At 35.4% G+C, this 22,464-nt stretch overlaps 1 protein-coding gene across 3 annotated transcripts in view; it reads left to right on the forward strand.

Annotated features, from left to right (window-relative positions):
• PIK3C3 (phosphatidylinositol 3-kinase catalytic subunit type 3) overlaps window positions 1-22,464 on the forward strand; it is a 146,998-nt gene that overhangs the window by 13,483 nt on the left and 111,051 nt on the right. For all 3 annotated transcript variants that reach the window (XR_004957057.1, XR_004957058.1, XM_036244741.1), the window contains exons 4-5: window positions 1,650-1,779; window positions 21,495-21,581. Coding sequence is in view for 1 of the 3 variants with exons in the window: in XM_036244741.1 (XP_036100634.1) it covers window positions 1,650-1,779; window positions 21,495-21,581 (217 nt within the window). In the remaining 2 variants the exon portion in view is untranslated. The remainder of the gene's footprint in view (window positions 1-1,649; window positions 1,780-21,494; window positions 21,582-22,464) is intronic.

The raw sequence follows: 22,464 nt of genomic DNA on the forward strand, positions 1-22,464 counted from the left end.
TGAACTTTATTATTGGGTGATATATATGCTTTTTGTAGCATAGTGTAAAAAAAAAAAAGTCTCAAAAATGGTAAATATTAAGAATTTTGGTTCTTCACAACCAGTCAGTGCATTTGTATTGGCCCTATAAGGTCAGCTTTCGCAAATATGGTTGCTGGATATTACCTGTTTATTGCCAACCTTAAAGACCTTACAACAGATATGGTCTTCAGTCTTATTGTGCTCATAAGCTTGTAGCTAGCCTTTATAGTTCCCAATCTAAATGTTGATGGCATCATTACTTTGCATAACGTTCAGTGAAAAGCCTCTTTATTACTCCAGGAAAATCTGTGAAGAAATTTTCCATTAGCCAAAACATGATAATAGTTTTAAAAATATATGTAAACTTTTACAGTTCGGTGCAATGTTTTAAAGATTGAAAAAAATGTATCAATGTATATGCAACATGTACCTTATTTTAGAAAAAAATATTTAATGTGAGAGTGTGCAGAATGCTTTGGACTTGTGTATTCAAATGCACACTTACAGTCTTACTGTTTCCACGGCAATGGGCAGCATGCTCTTTCAGCTTTGAGAGTGTGCTCCTTGAGTAGACTTGATATTGTCCAAGCAGTTTCATTTAAAAAAAAGAAAAGTACTGAAAAGGAGAGAACACACTAACAGAAGATTTTCTTTATCTTTAACACTCCTATAGAAAAACAAAAACAAACTCAGAAACTTAACAGTAGCATATCTAAAACAACAATTGTCCAGAGTTTTTTTATGAATTTGTCCAATCTGTACGCTAGATCTTCTAGGCAGTTTTTGAAGGAAATGTGGCAGTCAAAGGTCAGAAAGTCTTTCACCTTAAAGCAGGATCACCAAGCTCAGATGGAAGTTCTGACTATATGTTTTTTAGACATGGGAATTTTTTCTTATGTGAATCCACTATTGTATTTCTCACTAGACCTTGCTCTTAGAGAAAAGAAGACAGGAGCAGAATCAACCTGCACCTGGGGAAAAGGGTAATAAGAGTTAACATTTATTGAATACTTAATATGTAGCAGGTACTTTTTACTTGTGCTCATTTATTTAATTTTTCTAGCAGTCCTGTGAGATACAGGTACTCTCTATAATCCCTTTTTATAGATGAGGAAACTGAGGCACAGAGAAGTTAAGCATTTTATCCAAGGTCACCTAGGTAATAGCACAACTGGGATTCAAGCCCCAGCAGTTTGACCGTACAGTCTACGATGCTGACTTGTCACATAAAGTAGATAGTTATGTAATTATTTAGATTTTGTTTCAGTCACTGTAAATGTGACATTTTTCCATTGGGTAGGATTTGGTCTCCATTATTTCTAAGATCTCTGCTGAAGTGATGAAGGGAAGGTGTATGATCTATTACAGATCCTTCAATTGGTGTAGTCTACCTTTAGAATTTCTGTAAAAGTTCTGACTGCTTGGAGGAGAAAAGAATGGCATGTAAAAGACAGTGTTACATGGATTTTAGTTGCTTAGTTAATTGCTTTACAACCCACTGGAGGCTTAAAGCTTGGCAAGAGAGACATGCATTTCCTAGTGTGGAAATCTCTCTGCTTAGGGATCTAAATTTTCCTGTAATGAACTGTATTAATTTACTTCTACCCTGAACTTCTCTTTTTGCCTAGCATGTTTCGCCAAGGGATGCATGACTTGAAAGTCTGGCCTAATGTAGAAGCAGATGGATCAGAACCCACAAAAACTCCTGGCAGAACAAGCAGTACTCTCTCAGAAGACCAGATGAGCCGCCTTGCCAAGGTAAAAAGGCACTGTTGGAACAGGTGAAAGCCCTGAATGTCTGTTATAGTGTACATTCACATTTTGAATTGTCAGATTATTTTTAAAGTTAGATTTACTTTTTTAACAGTTTTATTGAAATATAATTTACGTATTATAAAATTTACTCTTAGAAAATACAGTGCATTAAGTTTTAGTAAAATTCACAAGAGTTGTGCAGTCATCACCACTATTCAATTTTAGAACACTTTCATCAAAAATGTAACCATGTACCCAATAGCAGTCATTCCCCATTCCCCCTTTCTTCCATCCCCTGCAACTACTAATCTACTTTCTGTCTTCATGAATTTTCCTGTTAACTTAATTTCTAATATTTTCTTTCCTTTATTGATTTTAGAGAGAGAGGAAGGGAGAGGGAGAGAGAGATAGAAACATTGATGAGAGAGAACATCGATTGGCTACCTCCTGCATGCCCCCCACTGGGGATTTGGCCCACAACCTAGGCATGTGCCTTGACTGGGAATTGAACCGGCGACCTCTTGGTGCATGGGTTGATGCTCAACCACTAAGCCACACCAGCCAGGCATACATTTCTCATTTTCACCTTTTGAATTTTATGGTTGGAAAAAAACGTGACTTGATAATAATTAACTTTTAATGGTTGAAAGACTGACCCCCCTTCAAAAGCTGTAGGGGTTCATATTTATTTTTTTTGTTTCAGTGTACATTTGCAACTCTAGAAATGATGGCTAAGCATGCAGAGCTACATGAGATGTAGGGCAGAAGCCCTCTTAAAATTTTGTTAATTGGTAACCGTGATCATCAACAATCTAAATTTTTTATATTGGAGAGTGTGGCAAGTTGGGTCCTCCTTTTTAAAGAGATAATTATTAAAATTTATATGCTGTCTGTATTGCCCAGAGTGGTTAACCATTTTTCAAGTAAGTCTTTATGCATTGGTTTCTAAATTTTAAAATAGGAATAAAAATTAATGAGAATAAGCATCTCACAGTCTTTGTGATGCTAATTGAAGATGAACTTTTTCCCCAAAGTTCTTTGCCTCTAATAGAATTATTCTTTTTTACTTAAGTAGAGACTTTGGAGCTTGCTATACTGTGACAGCTCGCATTAGTGTTAACTCATGTCCCCCAGAAACTAAATAGAAACTATTAAAACCAGTAATTACTTTTCTTAAGGGGAAAAGTGCATCATGTTTGTAGCATTGTTGAAGGAACTGTTCCCTCTTTGAAGGAAGCTTTTTATTTCTTGACACTTTGGGCTAATAATAGGTCACATTTCTCTCTATGCACCGGTTGGTCATGTTCTTTGAGGTTTCAGAACCTGTTATATCCCTGCTGCTTATTGAAGAAGAACTTGTTTTAAAAGTGATGTCATCTTAGGTTTGATAAAATTGGAAGCTTGGGCACTCAGGAGCACTCGACAGTGGCAAGAGCCCTGTAGTATGAGTCAGAGATTTGCCATCCTGCTGACTCAGAGAAAATCATTTCAGAGCCTGTAAAATGGGAAGTGTAGAATGAATGATTTCTGAGGTTCAGTGTAGCTATGCATATTCTGTGATTCTAAAAGCACTGAAAAAATAGATAATTGGGATTATTTATCTGCCTGCATTCTATAGTTATCACCTTAGTAGAAAATAATCATGTGGTCATCAGTCTGCATTTGTGAATGTGTTGTGTTCACATCATTTTTTTTCTTCAATGAGTATGCCTGGGGCACAGTGTTATTCAGGGCCTGCCTAATGTGAATGATGTGGGCATGCTCTTAGATTTGTTGTTGTTATCATTGGATTAGTGCCTGTTTCTTTACTTAACATTTTCAGACTGGATTCCCCAGTCTGTTTCCCTTGTCTTGTACCAGAGAAGGTGTACTTTGGTATTTGTTATGGTCTTAACTTCTAAACTTACCAGAGAGAGAAAATACTTTGATATTTGTTCTGTTCTGAACTTAAAATTACTCATTTTGTTTAAAATTGTGCCAGTATAGCTTGGCCGGTGTGGCTCAGTGGTTGAGCATCACATGCACCAAGAGGTTACCAGTTCGGTTCCCAGTCAGGGCACATGCCCAGGTTGTGGGCCAAGTCTCCAGTGGGGGGCATGCAGGAGGCAGCCAATTCATGTTCTCTTTAATGAATCTCTCTCTCTCCCTCCCCCTTCCTCTATCTCTAAAATCAATAAAGGAAAAAAAAATTTTTTTTTAATAAAATAAAATTATGAAATTTTTCCATCCATCCCTGACACTCTCATCCCTCCCCCCACCTCTCATTTTTCTGGTTCCACATTGAAAAGTGTGTTCAGTTAGATTATTATTTTCTCCTGCAAATGTTTTGAAATTATTTTTGGTAAAGTAATACACTTTAAAATACTGGGAAAGAAAGTGTATGCTCATGTATCTATTTTCATACAAAGGAACAGAAATTTTAAATGTAATACTTATATTTTCCACACTCCCACTTTAAGACAAGAAATGAGTATACAAATAGATGAGGTTTAAGGGGTTAGAACTGAATGGTTTGTTTCTTGTTGCACTTTGATTTTCCAACCAGAGAATTTACTATGAATTTTTCTAATTGTAGAGAAGGCAGTTGGCTTAGGAGTAAAAAGGTGTACATAAATCTTAATAATAGGACAACATAGTTACCGTGCTTTGTACCCATGAGCCAAAATAAATAGCAGAGTGACGGTTTCAAACTGCAGTGTTAGAAAGTTTATTTAGTTGCAGAACTGCTGAAGTCTTGGCTGCCTGGGGATAATGGGACAAGAGGACTGTGAAATGAAGATGAACCATTTAAATGGCCTGTGGAAAGATAGTGTTAGATATTATTAAACAAAGAACCTCAAAGTCAAACTGGATTAAATATTCTTATTCTGATTCATTGCTCAGCTATGAAAGTAGAATTATAACTGCAACATGAGTAACTGAAGTTTAAAAGACTTATGTCTGGGTTTAACATTTTTAAAAAATCACATCCTTTCAGAAGAAGAATTTTAGTGGAATTAACCTCTGTAATGATTTTACATCATTTTTTGAACATGTATAGTTTTCCTTTGAGGAAAAATGGGTGTGAAAAAGGAGACAAAATTGAATAGTCTTCGGTTCAGTTATTTTACATAACTGTATTTCTTAGATTTAACAGGGAACTGAAAGAAATGAATGTATTAAAATACACTCATCCCCCCCATCTTCCTCATTATTTTCTCTTTTCTATCTCTAAATTTTCCTAATTAATATTTAGTAATATAGTATCTTTCTGTTTGAATTGATTTGTGAAAATAATCAAAGGCCAGACTTCTGGGACATTTATTATACGTTCATTGTCCATGACCCAGCCTTTTAATGACTGTGGCCTTGAGCAAATTTTCCCATTGTTCCCATCTGCTTGTTTTTCAGCTTGTCATATTTTAGGAGTTTTATGACTAGGATACGTATCCACCTGGGGTTTTGGATGTGACTACCAGGCTTTAGTGTTTGATTTATATTTGAATCCATGCCTTTAGGCATGAAAGGTTAGTGCAGAAGCATGCTTCTCTACTGTCTCCTTTTCATTTTAGCATCTCTGCTTGATGCCTTTGGAATGTGCTTTAGTTTCTGTCAATTTGATTAAGAGGTGGCAAAGAGAAAGTAACAACTAGATGAAAAATGTTTTGTGGTCTGAGTGACACAGATAGGTTGGGGGATGCTGAGCAGTGTGTAAGTGATCATTGGTACAATGCAGTAGTGGTAAGATGTGATGTCTTAGACTGGCCTTCACATTGCCTGCATGGGGTCACTCTGGTCCAGGATCCAGACCTCAGGTTTATAGCAATAGGATCTGGATTTTTCTAGTTCATCCAGAAATAACTAGTATCTTGAGAATAGGTTTGTATCAGCCAATTAAAATGGTTATAATGTAGAGCTATAATAGTCATAATTCACATGGGGCAATTTGAATTCAAGTTAATTAAAATTAAATAAAATTCAGAATTTTATGTTACCATAATTATGTTGTCATAATCACATTTCAAGTGCTTAATAACCACATGTGGCTGGTGGCTACTTATTGGACAGTAAAGATAGAGAATATTTTCATTACTGCTAAAAGTTTGATTGGACAGCACTGGTCTAGAGTGTCAGTTTACTAATTTGTAATGGATGAGTAACCATATTATTGTCTTCCTGGTAATACCGTCACTTGTGTCTGCTGCCCAGGACACCATTTTTTCAATACCTTGGAAATTAAATTAATCTTCAGGAGATTATTGATTTCTTAGTGAGCCATGAAGAAGCTAGACAGGTGTGTGAGATATGTCTCTCATTTTGAGGGAAGTCTTAAAAGGACTCTCTCTTGACATTATCTTTCCAGTTGCAAGATGACTCGGATATGCTGTACCCACCACATCTTTTGAATACACATTGACAAATTATCATGATCACAAAACAATCCTTTGAAATTGAGGTTCAGGTAAGAAGAAAATTTTTGGTCACATAATTTAGTGAAGTGGGATTGAAGCTCTTCATGTAAAAGTATTATTTGACCTGCGGAAACATTTGCCCTTGAAAGACAATATTTGCCCTTGAAAGACAATATTTGAATGAATTGCATTCAGTGGGTACTTCTCCTGAGGCATTAATTAGAGGCATACACTGAGATTTTTATTTAAGTATGTGGGCAAGTCCTCTTTGTCTCTACCATCATCACCTGCTATGTGGAAGGCACACTTCTAAATGTTGGAGACAAAGTATATTACCAGGTTGATACCATCATTATTATTAATTCCATTTTGAAGAATAATAATAACTATAATGAAATCACCTTTCATGTATAAAGCGCTTCAATATCTATAATACCCTTTAGTGTAGATTGAGAACTAAAATGGAAAAATGGTTAAAATCATGGTTTTGGACACCATTTTTCATCCAGTTGTGTCTGTTGTTTAAGTGTGGTCTTGGATTAGCTACTCAACCCTTACTAAGCTATGAAACCCTCATCTGTAAAATAGGAATAATAGTTGTATCTACTTGTTATTGTGAAGACTAACTTTAAGTGAAATAAAATATTTAAAGGATTTAGCATATTTTATTGCCTGGCAATACTGAGCACTGATACATATTGGCTGTTGTTATTACTTTATCTTATTTGCTTTTATTTGGTTCTAACAAGTGTAATGATTGGATTTGTAACATATGTTGGGGGGGGGTCATGTCCCCCTCTTCCCTTCTTGATCTCTATGGTGGACTAATAAAATTGACACAAGACCAGATTACCAGGAGAAGAACCAATTTAATCTATGTGCATGGGAAATGATCAGGGATGCACCCTGAAATGATGAGTCAGGCAGCTTTTTTATACTGTTTAGACAAAGAAAAAATAAATTTGTGAAGAAATGACAGTGCAAAGGCACTTTATGTTTGGGTGCACATTAGTGAGAACTCTTAAACAAAATTTGGACATGGGTAGTAATTTAGTAAAGGAGTAACACAGTTTGTTTATGTAATATTTTTCACCCTGGATTCCTTAAATCTTGCCTTAGGGTTTCCGTCTTACCCCTCTAGAGCAAGAAGACCACTCTTCACAGGAGAGATTTATTTTCTGATTCAAGGAGACAAGTTAGGGTCCATGTTCCCTTTTTGCCCTTACTGCTTGTCAGATAACTTTAATTCAAAGTAATCAATATGCCTTTGTGGATATTTGGGGGCGGCCTACTCTGGGCCCCAACACGAACTTATGCAATGTATTTTGTTTTTAAACTCATGAAAAGATTTGGAAGCTTAGAGAAGGTAAGCAATTTATTTAAGTGTTATGTTTATTAAGTTATAAAACCAGGACTCAAAATCAGGTCTTTAAATTCTTTATGTAAATGTCATCCCAAAGATAAGTATAAGTATCCAAATCTTATACACTGCAGGTCCTTGGGTATAGCATAAAAGATGGTGCCCAGTAACTCAGTGAACAGCTACTAGCTTGTGGTGAGTGAGCATCTATTACATATTTGTGCAATGAATAAACTGGAGTTATAAACAACACTTATGGTTTCAGTTGGTGTTAACAGTGCATAAATTAAAAATAATAAAGAACAGTCACTCATAAAATTTCTTTCAGCCGTAGACTTCAAAGAACTAAGGTTTAGGAGGAAAGGAAACATGACTGCAAGCAGGACACACGTTATTCAAAGAAATAGCGTCATAGGAACTCCACATGTGAGAGCCCTTTAATAAAGATAGAAGTTTAGAAGAATAGATGCTGCCCTGGCCGGGTTGCTCAGTTGTTTGAGTGTCGTCCCGATACGCCAAGATTGCAGGCTCAATCTCCAGTCAGGGCACATACAAGAATCAACTAATAAATGCATAAATAACTGGAACAACAAATTGATGTTTCTCTCTCTGTCTCTTTCCTTTCTTCTCTCTCTTTGTAAAATCAATAAATAAAAATTTTTAAAATTTAAAAGAAGAACAGATGCTGATAAAGTTATGAAAACATTTTAGGAGCCACGCAGAGGAAGCGGCTGATAGTCTCTCTGTGTGATCGCAAAAAATGATGCAGCTGGAAAGTTAATATTTGTAAAGAAGTCTCATTTATCCAACCCATGATTTGTCAAATTATTGCTTGATCACAGGATAATTTTTCAGAAGGTTAATGAGAAAAGACATGACTACTCTAAGACTAATTATAATTCATGTGAAGGAACCATCTGATGAAAGGGAAATAACAAGAACTTTGGAAATAAACTCAAGTTGCCCCATTGTGCTTTGGGAATGCAATTATTCCATTATAGGAATGGAATAACAAGTTACAAGTTAGTTTTGGACTCTAAGAAAATAGTCCTCAACATGTTTGGAGAAAGGCAAGACATCCCATTGATTTGAGAACCTAAAAGAGAGATTCAGTGAATTCAACCTGAAAGAAAGTTTTTCTCAAGAGGTGATTTGGGCTGGACACAAGAATTATCTGATATTTGGAAGGAAAAAGCCCTAACGATAATACAATATTTATATTTTTTCTTTTGTTTTAAAGGCACTGAAAGTACACTGAAGAAGTAGGTTTGTTTTAGACAACCTAATTGAGTTAGTTGAGTTTTATCTTCTTTTTTTTTTTTTTTATCCTCAGCCGAGGACATTTCTCCATTTTTTGTTCAGATAGATTGGGAGGGAGAAAGAGGAACAGAGAGAAAGAGAGAGAAACATCGATGTGAAAGGGACACATTGAGTGGCTGCCTCCCGCTTGACACCAACCAGGGCCGAGGATGAATTGCAACCGAGGTACATGCTCTTGACCAGAATCGAACCCACAACTCATTGGTCCATGGGCCGATGCTCCAACCACTTAGCGAAACTGACCAGTGCTGTTTTACATCTTTTTTGAAAAAGATTTTAAAAATCACAGATATTTGTAAAGATTTCTCTCATTCTTTGATTTTATAATTTGCTTTTTTAAACCTGATACTGTTTTTGCAATTTTTCTATGTTATCTGTATAGTTCAAGTGCTTTCATTTAAACTGTCGTGTGGTATTCCAGTGCATGAATACATCAGTGTATTTTTTATTCTCTCAACAACTTAAGCTTTTTGCATTAACAGTGCTAAGTAAATATCTTTGTATATATCTACTTAACGTCAGTGAGTTTCTTTAGTATAGAAATCTAGGGGTGAAATTGTTGGATTTCTAAGATGATCTATACATTTTCTCATTGGTTTATTTCTGAATTTCATGTAGTTTTTGTTACTATCATAAATATTTTCTGAAGATTATATTTTTAGATTGGTAAAAAGGGAGTAATAGAAATTTTGGAATATCTTGATTTCTGTTTATTAATCACGTATCCATCAACATTTCTGAATTGTTTTTCTGGTACTAACTAGTATAAGAAACTGGTACAGTGCCTAATAGAAACAGTAGTAGAGTCTGTTTTGTTTCTGAATGTAATGAGAATGCTTCTTACATTTTAACCATTTGGAAAGAATGTTGGCTATTAGTTCTTGGTATATTGCTTTTATCAGGTTTAGAACGTCCTCTTATTTAACCGAAACTCTCTATGATGAATGAATGTTGAAACTTAGCAAAATCTTTTTGGGATCCTTTAGACCATTTATTTTCCCCTTTAATTTATTGTGCAAAAAACAATTAATATAGCAGGCCCAAGGCTGTTATCATTGGAAGGACCAACTTGAAAGGATGGCCCTTGGCTGATGTTTGTTTGGGAGCTGGGCTTCTGAAGTGCTCCCTAACCGGTGTAGGCGTTTCACTGCCTGTGCTGCTTGTACATTGTGACTTATGGTAGGCACCTGCTTTCTTTCTGGGAGTCTACAATTTTGATAGTTAAAGGAGAAAATGCTTGGGTAACTAGCCCCCAATAAAAACCCCAATCTCTGAGTCTCAAACAGCTTTTCTAGGCTGCATTTCTCTTGTTAGAGGAAGAGGCACACTCAAGTGTGTCTCTTCTTGGTCTGGGAGGGGAAAGCTTAGGAAGCTAGTGTATAGATTTCTCCAGATTGCACCTCTGTCTTTTTCCATTAATGAACCGTCTAGCTGTGTATTCTTTCTGTGTTACTATAATAAATCTTAGCTATGATTACAGCTGCCTTTGAGTCCTATGAGTCCATCTACTGATCTTGGGGTGGGGGAGGCCTAAAATGCTTAATAATGTAATGAATTGCACTAAGAGATATTCTGTGTTAAACTGTTCTTACATTCTTGGAATATATCCTGTTTGGTCATGATGTACTTTAATTGCTTGATTAAGTTTGCTAATTTTATGTTTTTTATAAGTGATAATTGCCTATGATTTTCCTTTCTTTCACTTTCCTTCTCTAGTTTTGATATCATGGTCATATTGGCCTCAGCAGGTTTTGTAGCTCCACCTTATAAAACCATTTGAGTTTGAAAAAGGAGACTAAAGAGGCAAGAGTTACTGTACCAACTATGAAGGCTTACTGTATATCTATAATAATAAGTAACATCTTGTACTTTTCTTTGTGCTCTGATTCCTTGATTTATGTTTTTATGTTAATTTTTTTGAAATAATTTTTTTTCAAATGTTCTATCATCTGAATTTCTGGTGGATATATTCTAGAGTTTATTATAACTATTGACTTTAGCTTTCATTGGATTGTAATTTTATATTGCCAACTCATCTTTTGCAAGGCTTGCTTTGCTAAATTGTTACACCTATTTTACTGTTACTTTGTATTTTTAGCTGTTTGTTGTGGGAAGATTTTCAGTTTATCTTCATCTTTTACATGATTGAAACTGGAAATCAAGCCAAACATTATTTGCTTATCTGTTGTTGATGTTAGATGAACCTAGAAAAGGGAAGAGATTTATTGGAAAATAAGATTGGCAAATGTTTTGGCTTTAGAAATATGATATAAGAAATTAGTTTTCTTATAAACTGGACATCATTTTTTGTTACAAATACTAGAATGGATTATCAAAATGATGATTTGTGTGTATTTTAAAATCTGTATGCACATAATTGTATTTTGTAGTTAGATTTTAGAGAAATGGGAAACATGGGATTATCCAAGGAGAAGTTTCAAAAAATGTAGGCTTTAACTTTTATTTTATGCTTTTAAATTAGTAGAACTATCAAAACTGGTGGAAGATTTAAATAGTAATGAGGTACATTATAACTGGGTAGAAAGACTAGCAGTCAGGAGACCTGATTTATAACTCTCACACTGGCTTATTGAATAACCAGTTATTTCTATATTTGTGAATATTTTTCCATTGATAAATTGTAATTGGTTGGGCTCCATTCTCTCCGTTAATTATAAGAATCACAATAATGCCATTATTATTTACATTTTTAAAGCTATTCTGAAAAGGAAACAACCTCAGACCAGTTTGTTCACAGTATAGCATATTGATTAAGTATACTTTTCTTGGGTTCTGAATACATTTCTACCTTGAAGCAGCTATATAAAATAACATTCATGTAAAACTAGTTTAATAGGATAAACTATTTAGTAGGACCTATTAATGATCTTTCCCCCTCATTGTAATTACATAGTTTACTGTTTTCAGAATATAATACTAAGTCCCCAGAGATACTTTTAATTGATTTTGTTAGGGTTTTTCTTGAGAAGTTATTATTCTTTGTGATATCTGTACTTGCTTAGGTCTCCTGACATAAAGAAGTGTCATTTTTTCCATAGTGATAATGATTTAGGTTATAGTTGAGGTAACTTGATAATCTTTAGTTTTCTATCTTCCAATTAATTCCCTTATGAACTGCTCTTAGTTGTGGTGTGAACAGTATGTGCACTGCAGTGTTAGACTAGGTAGAGCATTTGTAGGAATGTGAATCTTCTGTGCATAATCATGGATCCCACATCTACATAAATGGACATACAACATACATACAGGATTTTGTCTCTATGTATGTCTACTATATGCACATTTTATCCATAATATAGAACAAGCCATTGAGATTTGACTATATAGTAATGAGTACAGTAAAAACAGTTTCACATTGTCACAAAAATTTGAGTGTCTCATTTGTGAATTTTGTCTATAATAATGTTCTTTAATGACAAATGTCTACATTTTAGAGGAAGGAAAACAATGATCAAAAGTGTTAATGGAGAAATTTATTGCTTTAAGAACGAAAAAACAGAATCCTGGCTATAGAATTTGAGTTGGGCAGAAAAGTCTCCTTTTGTTTTATTTTCTTTCTCAAACGTTTGTAAATGACAGTAATAACAGGTTATGATGACAGATGCTGGAATTATTCAAGGCTATGAAATTTGTTTAGTGGCACCATTGGCATCATCGAAATTACTTCTGAACTACAGGTTTTTTCCTGAATAATATGTGTAACTTTTATAAGCATAGTTTATTTGATTTTGTGTTGCCATTCTTTTGTGTCAAAAAAGAAGGATTTGAGAGTCTTAGAAACGTATTTCTAATGATACATAGTAGAATCTTTTCTATCAGTCATTTTGGTTTGCTTACTGTTGTCTAAGACTGTCCAAGCTTTTCGATTTTTCTTGAAATTAATGGTAGCAAGTAGACAATTAGTTTTTGAGAGGAGAAGAGTGAACCCTAAAATAATATTGATTTGTATCTGTTTTTACAGCTATAATTTCTGCCAGAAAAAAAATAGAAAGTAATATGGTTTTAAGACTAGATTAATCTCTGAAAAGTTTAGCTGAATGCAACTTTTATGAGGCAAATACTACTCTTCCTGAGTAAGATGTCTATGTAAAGTTTCAAAGAAAAATTGAAGATTTGTGGCTAAGACTTTATTAATCAGGAAGTTGAAGGCACTCCAGTGCTTCCTAAGACTTAAATACACAGGCATGTGCAAATTCTCTAAGACACACGTACAACTCTTTTTTTACTCTCAGTAGTTCAAGTGAATTCTTATATACAACTACATTGTCTTGAATTATAAATTACTGCATTGCTTGTATTTTATTTGATAAGATAATACTCATTATCTTATGTTTATTGAAGGATTATACTTTTTAATAATAGAAATTTATGAGTGAACCATAGTGCATATGCAAATAGATTAGCTGAGGGATAATGGTGTTCTGTTCAATGACTATTTATTCATTTAGTGCAGTTGTAGTCTAGGCTCAGGGAAGTGTTAGAGTTGAAAGAGTTATATTATGGCCTTTAACTGGAAGGAATTTAGAGGAACAAGATAAGAGGTAGTTGAATAAGCAAACCCTCAATGATCATTTGAGGAAAGAAACTAGTCTTATATGTGCTAGCACGGGGCACTTTTATTGTCCTATTATTCCTATAAAGCATTCTTTAAGAGAGAAATATAAGCATTCACCTCAATAAAGAGAGTCATAGGCTCTGTGAATCTAAAAGTCTGTCTGGTGACAGAGCATAATGGATTTTTTCTGTTTTTTGTTTTTTAATTAAGTGGCAGAGGGGAAAAAAAGTAAAAAGAAATATACAGCTTTGTCATTATTTCCCCCCTTAGGTTCCCTAAGAAGCATATGTGTATCTGGACCAAGTACCAGCTACTGTATAGCTGCTTTTTGAGGGGAAATCCATTTATTGTGTAACTTTCCTGTTAATGTTTCTTGACAAGAGTAAGATTTAATACCTAAAGCCTATACATTTTTTAAAATTAATTAATTTATTTTTGTTACAGAGGTTTCTCCTTTTTTCCCCCACTGATTCCCCCTTCCCCATCCCTCCCTACCCTGTCCCCAGCTTTGTTGTCCATGTCTATCGTTCATGCGTACATGCATATAAGTTCTGTGGTTTATCTCTCCCCCACCACCCCCTCTGCTGAGGATTGTCAGTCTGTACCCCACTTCCACGTCTCTGTGACTACCCCATTCTTCAGACTGTTATGTTCATTATGTTCCACACATAAGTGAGATCATATGATACTTGTCTTTCTCTGTTTGGCTTGTTTCGTTTAGGATGAAACTTTCCAGGTCCCTCCATGTTGTCTCAAAAGATAAGAGATCTTTCTTTCTTAACAGCTGCATAGTACTCCATTGTGTATACGTATCACAGCTTTTTTATCCATTTGTCTACTGATGGACATTTGGACTGTTTCCAGATCTTAGCTATTGTAAATAGTGCTGCTTCAAACATGGGGGTACATATATTCTTTCTGATTGGTGTTTCAGGCTTCTTAGGGTATATTCCTAGAAGTGGGATCACTGGGTCAAATGGAAGTTAAATTTTTAATTTTTTGAGGTAACACCACATTGTTTTCCATAGTGGCTGCACCAGTCTGCCTTCCCACCAGCAGTGTATTAGAGTGCCCTTTTCTCCATACCCTCCACAACACTTGTTGTTTGATGATTTGTTGATGGCGGCCATTCTGATAGGTGTGAGGTGATACCTCATTGTTGTTTTAATTTGCATCTCTCTGATGATTAGTGATGTTGAGCATTTCTTCATATGTCTCTTGGCCATTTGTATGTCCTGTTTGGAGAGGTGTCTATTTAGTTCCTCGGGCATGTGTCCTGACTGGGAATCTCTTGGTTCATGGGTTGGCGCTCAACCGCTGAGCCACAGTGGCTAGACTATATTTCTATATTATAGGAGTTTTTATTAACCACATATTAAAAAATGGTAGTGTCGTCTAATTTATATGATTCTTTAGTTGGTTTTTATTCTTTGTGTTTTTATTATAAGGTAAAATAACTTTATTTAGCATGTCTTAATAAATACTAATCTTTAGTGGTTTTTCTCAACAGATTTTTGCATAATGAATTATTTTTAAAATAGCTTTAGTTTTTAAATAACATTATTTATTCTTATTACTAAGATAATATGCATTTTCTACCATGGTAGATTATTACAGCATAAACACTATAAAAATCACCTCTGGCCCTCTACCTAGAAATAACTGTCATTAATATTTTGGTTGATATGCTTTAAGTAAATTAATATGTATGTTATGTATGAATGCATTTATAGATCTTTTTAAACTGGTATCATATTGTATTTGTGTTTAATTGAATCTGCTTTTACACTTAATGATGTCTCAAAATTGTTCAGGTCATTTAAGACAGATCTTCAAATGATGTCATTTCCTTGCAATGATGATTAGAAGCCATAGGGATGTAACTCTTGTTTACGTCAATTAGCCTGTGGTAAAAAAAAATGTTTGTTACAGGTCATTTTGCTTAATGAGGACTTACTGTATTAGTACAACATTTTTGTAAAGACTCCTAAGATTTTACATAGTATAGATATGTCATAATTCATTTCAGTAATTGTCTGTGGTTGGATATTCAAAATGTTTGCAATTCTGTGCTTTGGTAAAGCTGTGATCTACTTTAAATTTGCTGTTGGCTTTAAAATAAAAAGTGAGTCCTGTTCTTTTTTGTTTGTTTAATCCTCTCTTGAGGGCGTGTTTTTTGTTTGTTTGTTTTTTATTAGAGAGAGAGAAATATTGATCAGTTGCCTCCCATATGTGCCCTGATGGGTTCAAACATACAAGCTGTATATGTGCCCTGTCGGTAATCAAACCCACCACCTTTTTGAGCATGGGGCGATACTCCAACCAACTGAGCCGCCCAGCCAGGACAAGGATTGTTTTTTTTTTTAGCTGTTTTTAGATGGCTTATTTGATTTGCTTAGATACTATATTACCAAGTTATCAGACATACTTCTAAGGTGTACGTGGGTGCTTAAAATCAGAATCAAACTTTTGTATACATCTTTGAATTTTTATATTCTATCAGTTATATTCTTATGTGTTCATCTTGTTTTTCACTGCTAGATATTAAACTCCTTAAGCGATTATATCATCTTTTAATAAGCCAAACTAACCCACTTTTCATAGCATCTGTGAACTTGGGCACATATCTAGTATTGTTAGATAAATACATGTTCATTAATTTATTTTGTAAAGATAAAGTAGATATATGAATATGGAAGAAACTGGCTAAGGAAAATTGGTAAAGCAAACATTTCTCTTCAGTTTTATTTTGAGTCTGTCTCTGCCCCCTCATTTTCCGCTCTACTTCTCCCTTTGGACTTTTTTTGTTGTTAATCCTCACCCAAGGATATTTTTCCATTACTTTTTAGATAGAGTGGGCGGGAGGGAGATAGAAAGAAACAGTGATGTGAGAGACACATGGATTAGTTGCCTCCTGCATGTCGGACCAAGGCTAGGGATTGAACCTGCAACCCAGGTACATGCCCTTGACCTGACCAGGAATTGAACCCACGACCCTTCTGTCCCCAGGCCCATGCTCTAAGTGCTGAGCCAAACTGGCCAAGGCACTTCGGGCTTTTTAAGTGTAATGTCTACTGTAACGGAAAATCTAGATTGTGATGACTTCAAGAAAATTGATTCCTAGTAAGTATCTCATGTATGTATAGACCTTCCTCCTCTCCACTTTGAAGATAATTTGATTTATTAAGTTAAATGTTTACTGAGGATTATGAACCTGATCTCTCTTTAATGCCTGGCACATCAAGCTCACTAACATGCCCGCAGACAAGCTATTTCTTCGCCTGGAAGATTTCATCCTGTTTGTTTGTCTCGGCTTAAATGTTACATGCCTGAGAGGCCTGCTCAGGAGCTCCGTTCATTACCTTCATATTACGGTTTCATTTTGAGTGACTCATACAGGCATTTACCATGAGAATGGCTTACCCTTTCCTACTTCTAAGTTCTGTGAGGGCAAGGGAACTTGCTGCTTTTGTGTCCCACTCTGTGATTATCTCCAGAGCAGAGGACCTGACAGAAGTTTGAAACTTACAACAACAATGAAGTGATATATACTTATGTTAAGAGTATAGGTGTACCTCGGAGATATTGCGGGTTCGGTTCTAGATCACCTCAATAAAAAGAGTCATGGTCTTTTTGCTGGTGGAGGGTTTTGCCTTCCATTTGTTAAAACAAACAACCCACAACATCTGAAGTATAATACAGTGAAGTGCAAAAAAATGGGGTGGGCCTCTGTCTATATAAGTCCTAGGGAAAAGTGACCAAGGGCATGAGTAGTTCTTTTTTCTGCTTTTTTTTGAGTATCACTCACTTCTCCTTTCCCTCATCTGTTCCCCCAAACTCTAGGGGGGAATTCCAAATAAATAAACATTTGTTTTCCATTCTCTCACTCTCTACATTAAAATATTCATTGGACTAATAAATGCTAGGTTCTAGCAACCATTCATAGCTCTAGCACTTAAGAAATTTATAGTCCAGTAGGGCAGATACGAGTAAGGAGCAATGACTTGTGAACTGTGGTGATCATGGAAATCTGTCTGTTCCCAGGGGTCACTGTTTGGTGTGACATTAGTTTTCCCTGCCGTTCTCAGTCTGTATACAGTGTAGCAAGTTGGCCTACTTTTAATTCTGTCCCTGGTACTTGTATTGAATACCTACTAATCTGAGAGACAGCATTTCTGTCTTCCCATTAAATCTGATAATACATGATTACTCCAACCAATTTCCTGGACTTATTGTTATTTGGTTCTTACAGATTATTTTATTTAAGTAGCTTTTAAAAACCCCTTGCTGTTTTTCTTGGAGAAGTTAGAGCTCAATAATTATGCTGTTATTTCCGTGACAGTGGGCTTCTCTTCTGAGCTCTGTGTGAGTTAGTGAATTCTGTAGAAACCTGTGTTCCTTAAAAAGGAGAAAAATGACACTGTCTCTGACTTTTTGACCCATCTTATTCTGAGGATGAGCACCCTGGTGAGGATTGTTTCTTCACATGCGATTTGAAACAGATTGGACTAGTTTTACCCTGCTGTTTAACAGAATGCAGATTTTCTCTTTAGAAAGATCTAGGTCACTGACATTTCAGACCCAAAATGAAATATAAATTGTTAAAGTTAATTTTTGGTCTTCATTTGTATAGCTGTTCCCAGCCTGGAGAGAACTAGAAGCTACTCGACTGATGAAAACACCCAAATCTGTCTCAGTGTTCTCAGCACTTGTAAGAGATGAAGTGCCATAGATTATGGCTCTAATTACAAGAGCTGCTAAAATTTACATAGTGCTTTATAGTTTTATAAAACTTTAATACATTTTAGTAAAATATTTTTATCCAGTATTTGATTATTTAATCTTCATTGAGTCATAAAAGTAAAAGACTTTATGGTTTGAAAAATTGAAAAGGGTGGTTAGAGTGAAGTGTGTCGGTTGGAGAGTTGCAGGAGATTATTTTGGAGAGGAAGGCAGGAGCCAATCATTTAGGAATTATGAAAACTAATTCTAGACTTTCCCTGCCGCTTAAAGTGCATCCAAGAGATTACTCTGCCAGCTTCCCTCTCCCTTTGCTCTTCCGCAGTTGAGTAGTCAGTAATGTATGCTTGGGCTTCCCAGCAGGTAGGTGCTCTGCTTCGTCATCGCCAAAGATGGTCCTCGAGGAAACATGCCTCCTGATACTCATATCATTCTGCCTTTGATCTTCACTAGCCTGTGACTCATTTTAGCCAATACGGTGCAGCTGAAGTGACGCTATGCCTGTTATAGGCTTAACTCTGTAGACAACTTGGTAGCTTCTGTGTTAGCAATTTGGGGAACAATGAGTCACTCTGTAAGAGGTCCCACTACCCTGTGGGCAACACCGCTAGAGAGGGAGCAGCACTGAGAGGATAAGCAGAAAGAAAAAGGCCCCACCACCCTGGTTTCCCAGCTGAGCCCACCCTTTTCCACAAAAGTGTTAGAAATGTGAGTGAAGCTTCCGCCACCAAATGACAACTGTTTCGTGAGAGCCTGTTGCACCAATAGAAAAAAATATCCAGATGGCCCCCAAAAAGATGAAGAATCAAGAGAAATAATAAAATAAATGTTTTGAGGCACAAAGGTTTGGGGTACTTTGCTACATATGGGGTACTTTGCTACATAGTATCCGGCAAATCGGTAGCTAGGGACATTTTGAGTAGTAACTTTCCAATTCAAGCAGAAGAATATCTAGAAGTTCTGCTCTTAGTCTCAGAGTCTGGTGCAGTAAACAGACTCGTAAACAAACAGTCATAGTGTAAGTAGTACCTCTCATTTTGCAGCTGATTTTGCATTCAGCTGTACTGTACTGGTCTTTCCCTATCAGGGTGTATTGATTTTCCTTTCTTTTTGATTGTAGTATTTTATACTGTGTTTACTATAGTTCACGTAACAGTTCCCACTATTGATAGGCATTTCCCTCCTTTTATAAAGTCTAAATTTTTAGTACTGCAAATAATGATGCACAAATGTGACTGTGTCTAGAATCATTTAAACTTCTCCAAAGTGGCTTTACCAATTTATGGTACCACTGTCCTGACCATATGTTCTTTGGTTGCTATTCATAAGGTTGAGAATGGTCATTTTCATACATGGAAGCTAGGAATATGCTATATAGGAAGTAATATATATTAGCAACAAACATTAATTCTGGAGTGAGTGAAAATGACTTTTTTTGGGCATATTTAGATGGCAGATTGTGGATATTTAAAAATTTTTTTTTTAATTGTTTTTGTTTAAGAAAACATAATGATGAATCAGGATAGTGAAGTCTTATCCTGATAATTGTGTATGGTTTCTTTTATGTATGGGAACATATCAAATGTGAAGGTGACATAACAATTTTAGAGCAATTTTAGGTTCACAGCAATATTAAGAGAAAGGTGCAGAAATTTCCTATGTACCCCTGCCCTTGCATATGCATGTCTTCCCCCTATTAACATTCCCCAGCAGAGTGGTACATTTGTTTCAGTTGATGAACCTACACTGACACATCATTATTGTCCAAAGTTGTTGGTTTACTACAGAGTTCACTCTTAGTGTTGTACATTCTATGGGCTTAGACTAAGGTATAATGACACATATCCATCATTATAATATAATTCAGAGTAGTTGTACAGTCCTAAAAATCTTCTATGCTTCACCTATTCAACTCTCCTTCTCCTCTTAACCTTAAGCTACCAGTTATCTTTTTGTTGTCTCTGTAGTTTTATCTTTCCCAGAATGTCACGTAGTTGGAATCATACATTATGTAGCTTTTTCAGATAAGATTTCTTCACTTAGTAATATGCACTTAAAGATCCTCCATGTCCTTCCCCCCCCCCCCATGTATTTTCATAGCTTGATAGCGCATTTTATTTTAGCACCAAATAATACTCCATTGTCTGGAGTACCACAGTTATTCATTCATCTTAGTTTCCTAGTTTTGGCAATTATGAGTAAAGCTGCTATAAATATTCATATGTAGGTTTTTGTGTGAACATAAGTTTTCAACTCCTTTGGATAAATACAAAGGAGTGCAATGCCTGGATAATATAGTAAGATTATGTTTAGTTTTATAAAAAACTGCCACAAAATAGTTTTATCATTTTGTGTCCTCATCAGCAGTGAATGAGAGTTCCTGTTGTCCCATATCCTCAGCTATATTTGATGTCAGTCTTTCAGATTTTGACTATTCTAACAGGTGTTTGGGGATATCTTGTTTTAGTTTGCATTTTCTGACACATTTAATGCAGAATTTCTTTCCATAAGCATGTTTGTCATTTGTATATCTTCTTTGGTGAGTTGTCTATTAAGGGCCCATTATTTAATCCAGTTGCTTATTATTGTTGAGTTTTAATAGTAAGTTGTGTAATTTGGATAACAGTCCTTTATTAGATGTGTCTTTTGCAAATATTTTCTCTCATCAATGACTTGTCTTAATCTCCTGGCAGTGTCTTTTACAGAGTAGAAATGATCTTATAGGAGTTGTGTAGTTATACATTTAGGTCTGTGATTCATTTTGAGTTAATTTTTGAAGGATGTATATTCTGTTTCTAGATTCTTTTGTATGTGTGTGTGTGTATGTGGATGTCTAGTTAGTCCTTTTGTTGAAAAGACTAACTGCTCCATTGTATTGCCTCTGCTCCTGTGTCAAAGATCAGTTAACTATATTTATGTGGACCTATTTCCACACTCTTTTTTTCATTAATATATTTGCCTGTTTTTTGCCAGTGCCAAACTGTCTTGATATTGTAGCTTTACAATAATTCTTATATTTTTTTTTGGTATGTGTCCCTAGCGGGAACCGAACCCGGGACTCTCTAGTCCGCAGGCCATTGCTCCAACCGCTGAGCCAAACGGGCCAGGACTAAGAGAGATTTTTGTTGTTGTTGTTGTATATTCTTTTATATTTTCTATGTAGATGATAATGTCATTTGTGAACAAAGATGGTTTTATTTCTTCCCAATCTCTCATTACATTAGCTAGTACTTCCAGTATGATGCTGAAAGGGGGTGATGGACATCACTGTTTTCCTCCTACTTTCTGTGAGATCTGTGTTAAAATTTTCTTCATTATATTTGTTCTGCAGCTCACCAAAGCCCATCGGCAAGGACACATGGTGAAAGTAGATTGGCTGGACAGATTGACATTTAGAGAAATTGAAATGATAAATGAGGTGGGTTGAATCCCTCTTTTTTATTTTTAAATATTTTCTCTCAATTATCTAAATCAAGAATTTTTTGAGAAGAATTATTTATTGCCAGGTATCTCACAAATGTGGAGTTATTAGAATAATGTGTAGTGGAAAACTTTGAATATGTGCCTTTCTTGTATCTTAATGTTCTGACCAATCATGAAGTAAGTACTGGATATTATAAGTGTACTAAATATTATATAAGTGAAGCCTTTGTAAGTGTGATGCCTCACTTGTGTGTTCTCTCTCTGTATGCAGCTCATATTCATTACCTCCAATCATCTTGAGCAACTCCTTGCCCCAGTTAAGATATTCCTTGTCTTAGGTACTGCATTTAGGACTCTGCACCCTTAATAAAGTCGCATGGTTCAAGTAGTTGATTTATTTCATGGGCTTTTATGTATTGGTCTAGAATATGTTTACTTAAAAGATAACCAATAAAATTCTTTCTGAAAAAAGTTTTTCTCTTTTGTGTATTTACACCGAAATGCTAAATGTCTGGCCTAACATTTAGTATCTAGAGAGCTGATATAACAATTATATTAATTACATCAGGAAAGAGAAATAACAGTTTTGTTATATGCCTAGCTTATAGATCACTGTTCTACAGATCACTGTTCTTTGAAAACTTTTCAGGAGGTGGAAAGAGAAAGAAAATTTTCTTTTTTTTTTTAAACTTTTTTTTCTTTATTGATTTTAGATAGAGAGGGAGAGAAAGATAGAAACATCAGAGAGAGAGAGAACATCTATTGGTTGCCTCCTGCATGCCCCCCACTGGGGATCGGGCCCACAACCTGGGCATATGCCCTGACCAGGAATTGACGCTTGTAAAAGTTATATTCTGATATTGTTCCTTTTTGTTTAT

Source organism: Molossus molossus, unplaced genomic scaffold (assembly GCF_014108415.1).
Source record: "Molossus molossus isolate mMolMol1 unplaced genomic scaffold, mMolMol1.p scaffold_m16_p_6, whole genome shotgun sequence".
Taxonomy (NCBI): domain Eukaryota; kingdom Metazoa; phylum Chordata; class Mammalia; order Chiroptera; family Molossidae; genus Molossus; species Molossus molossus.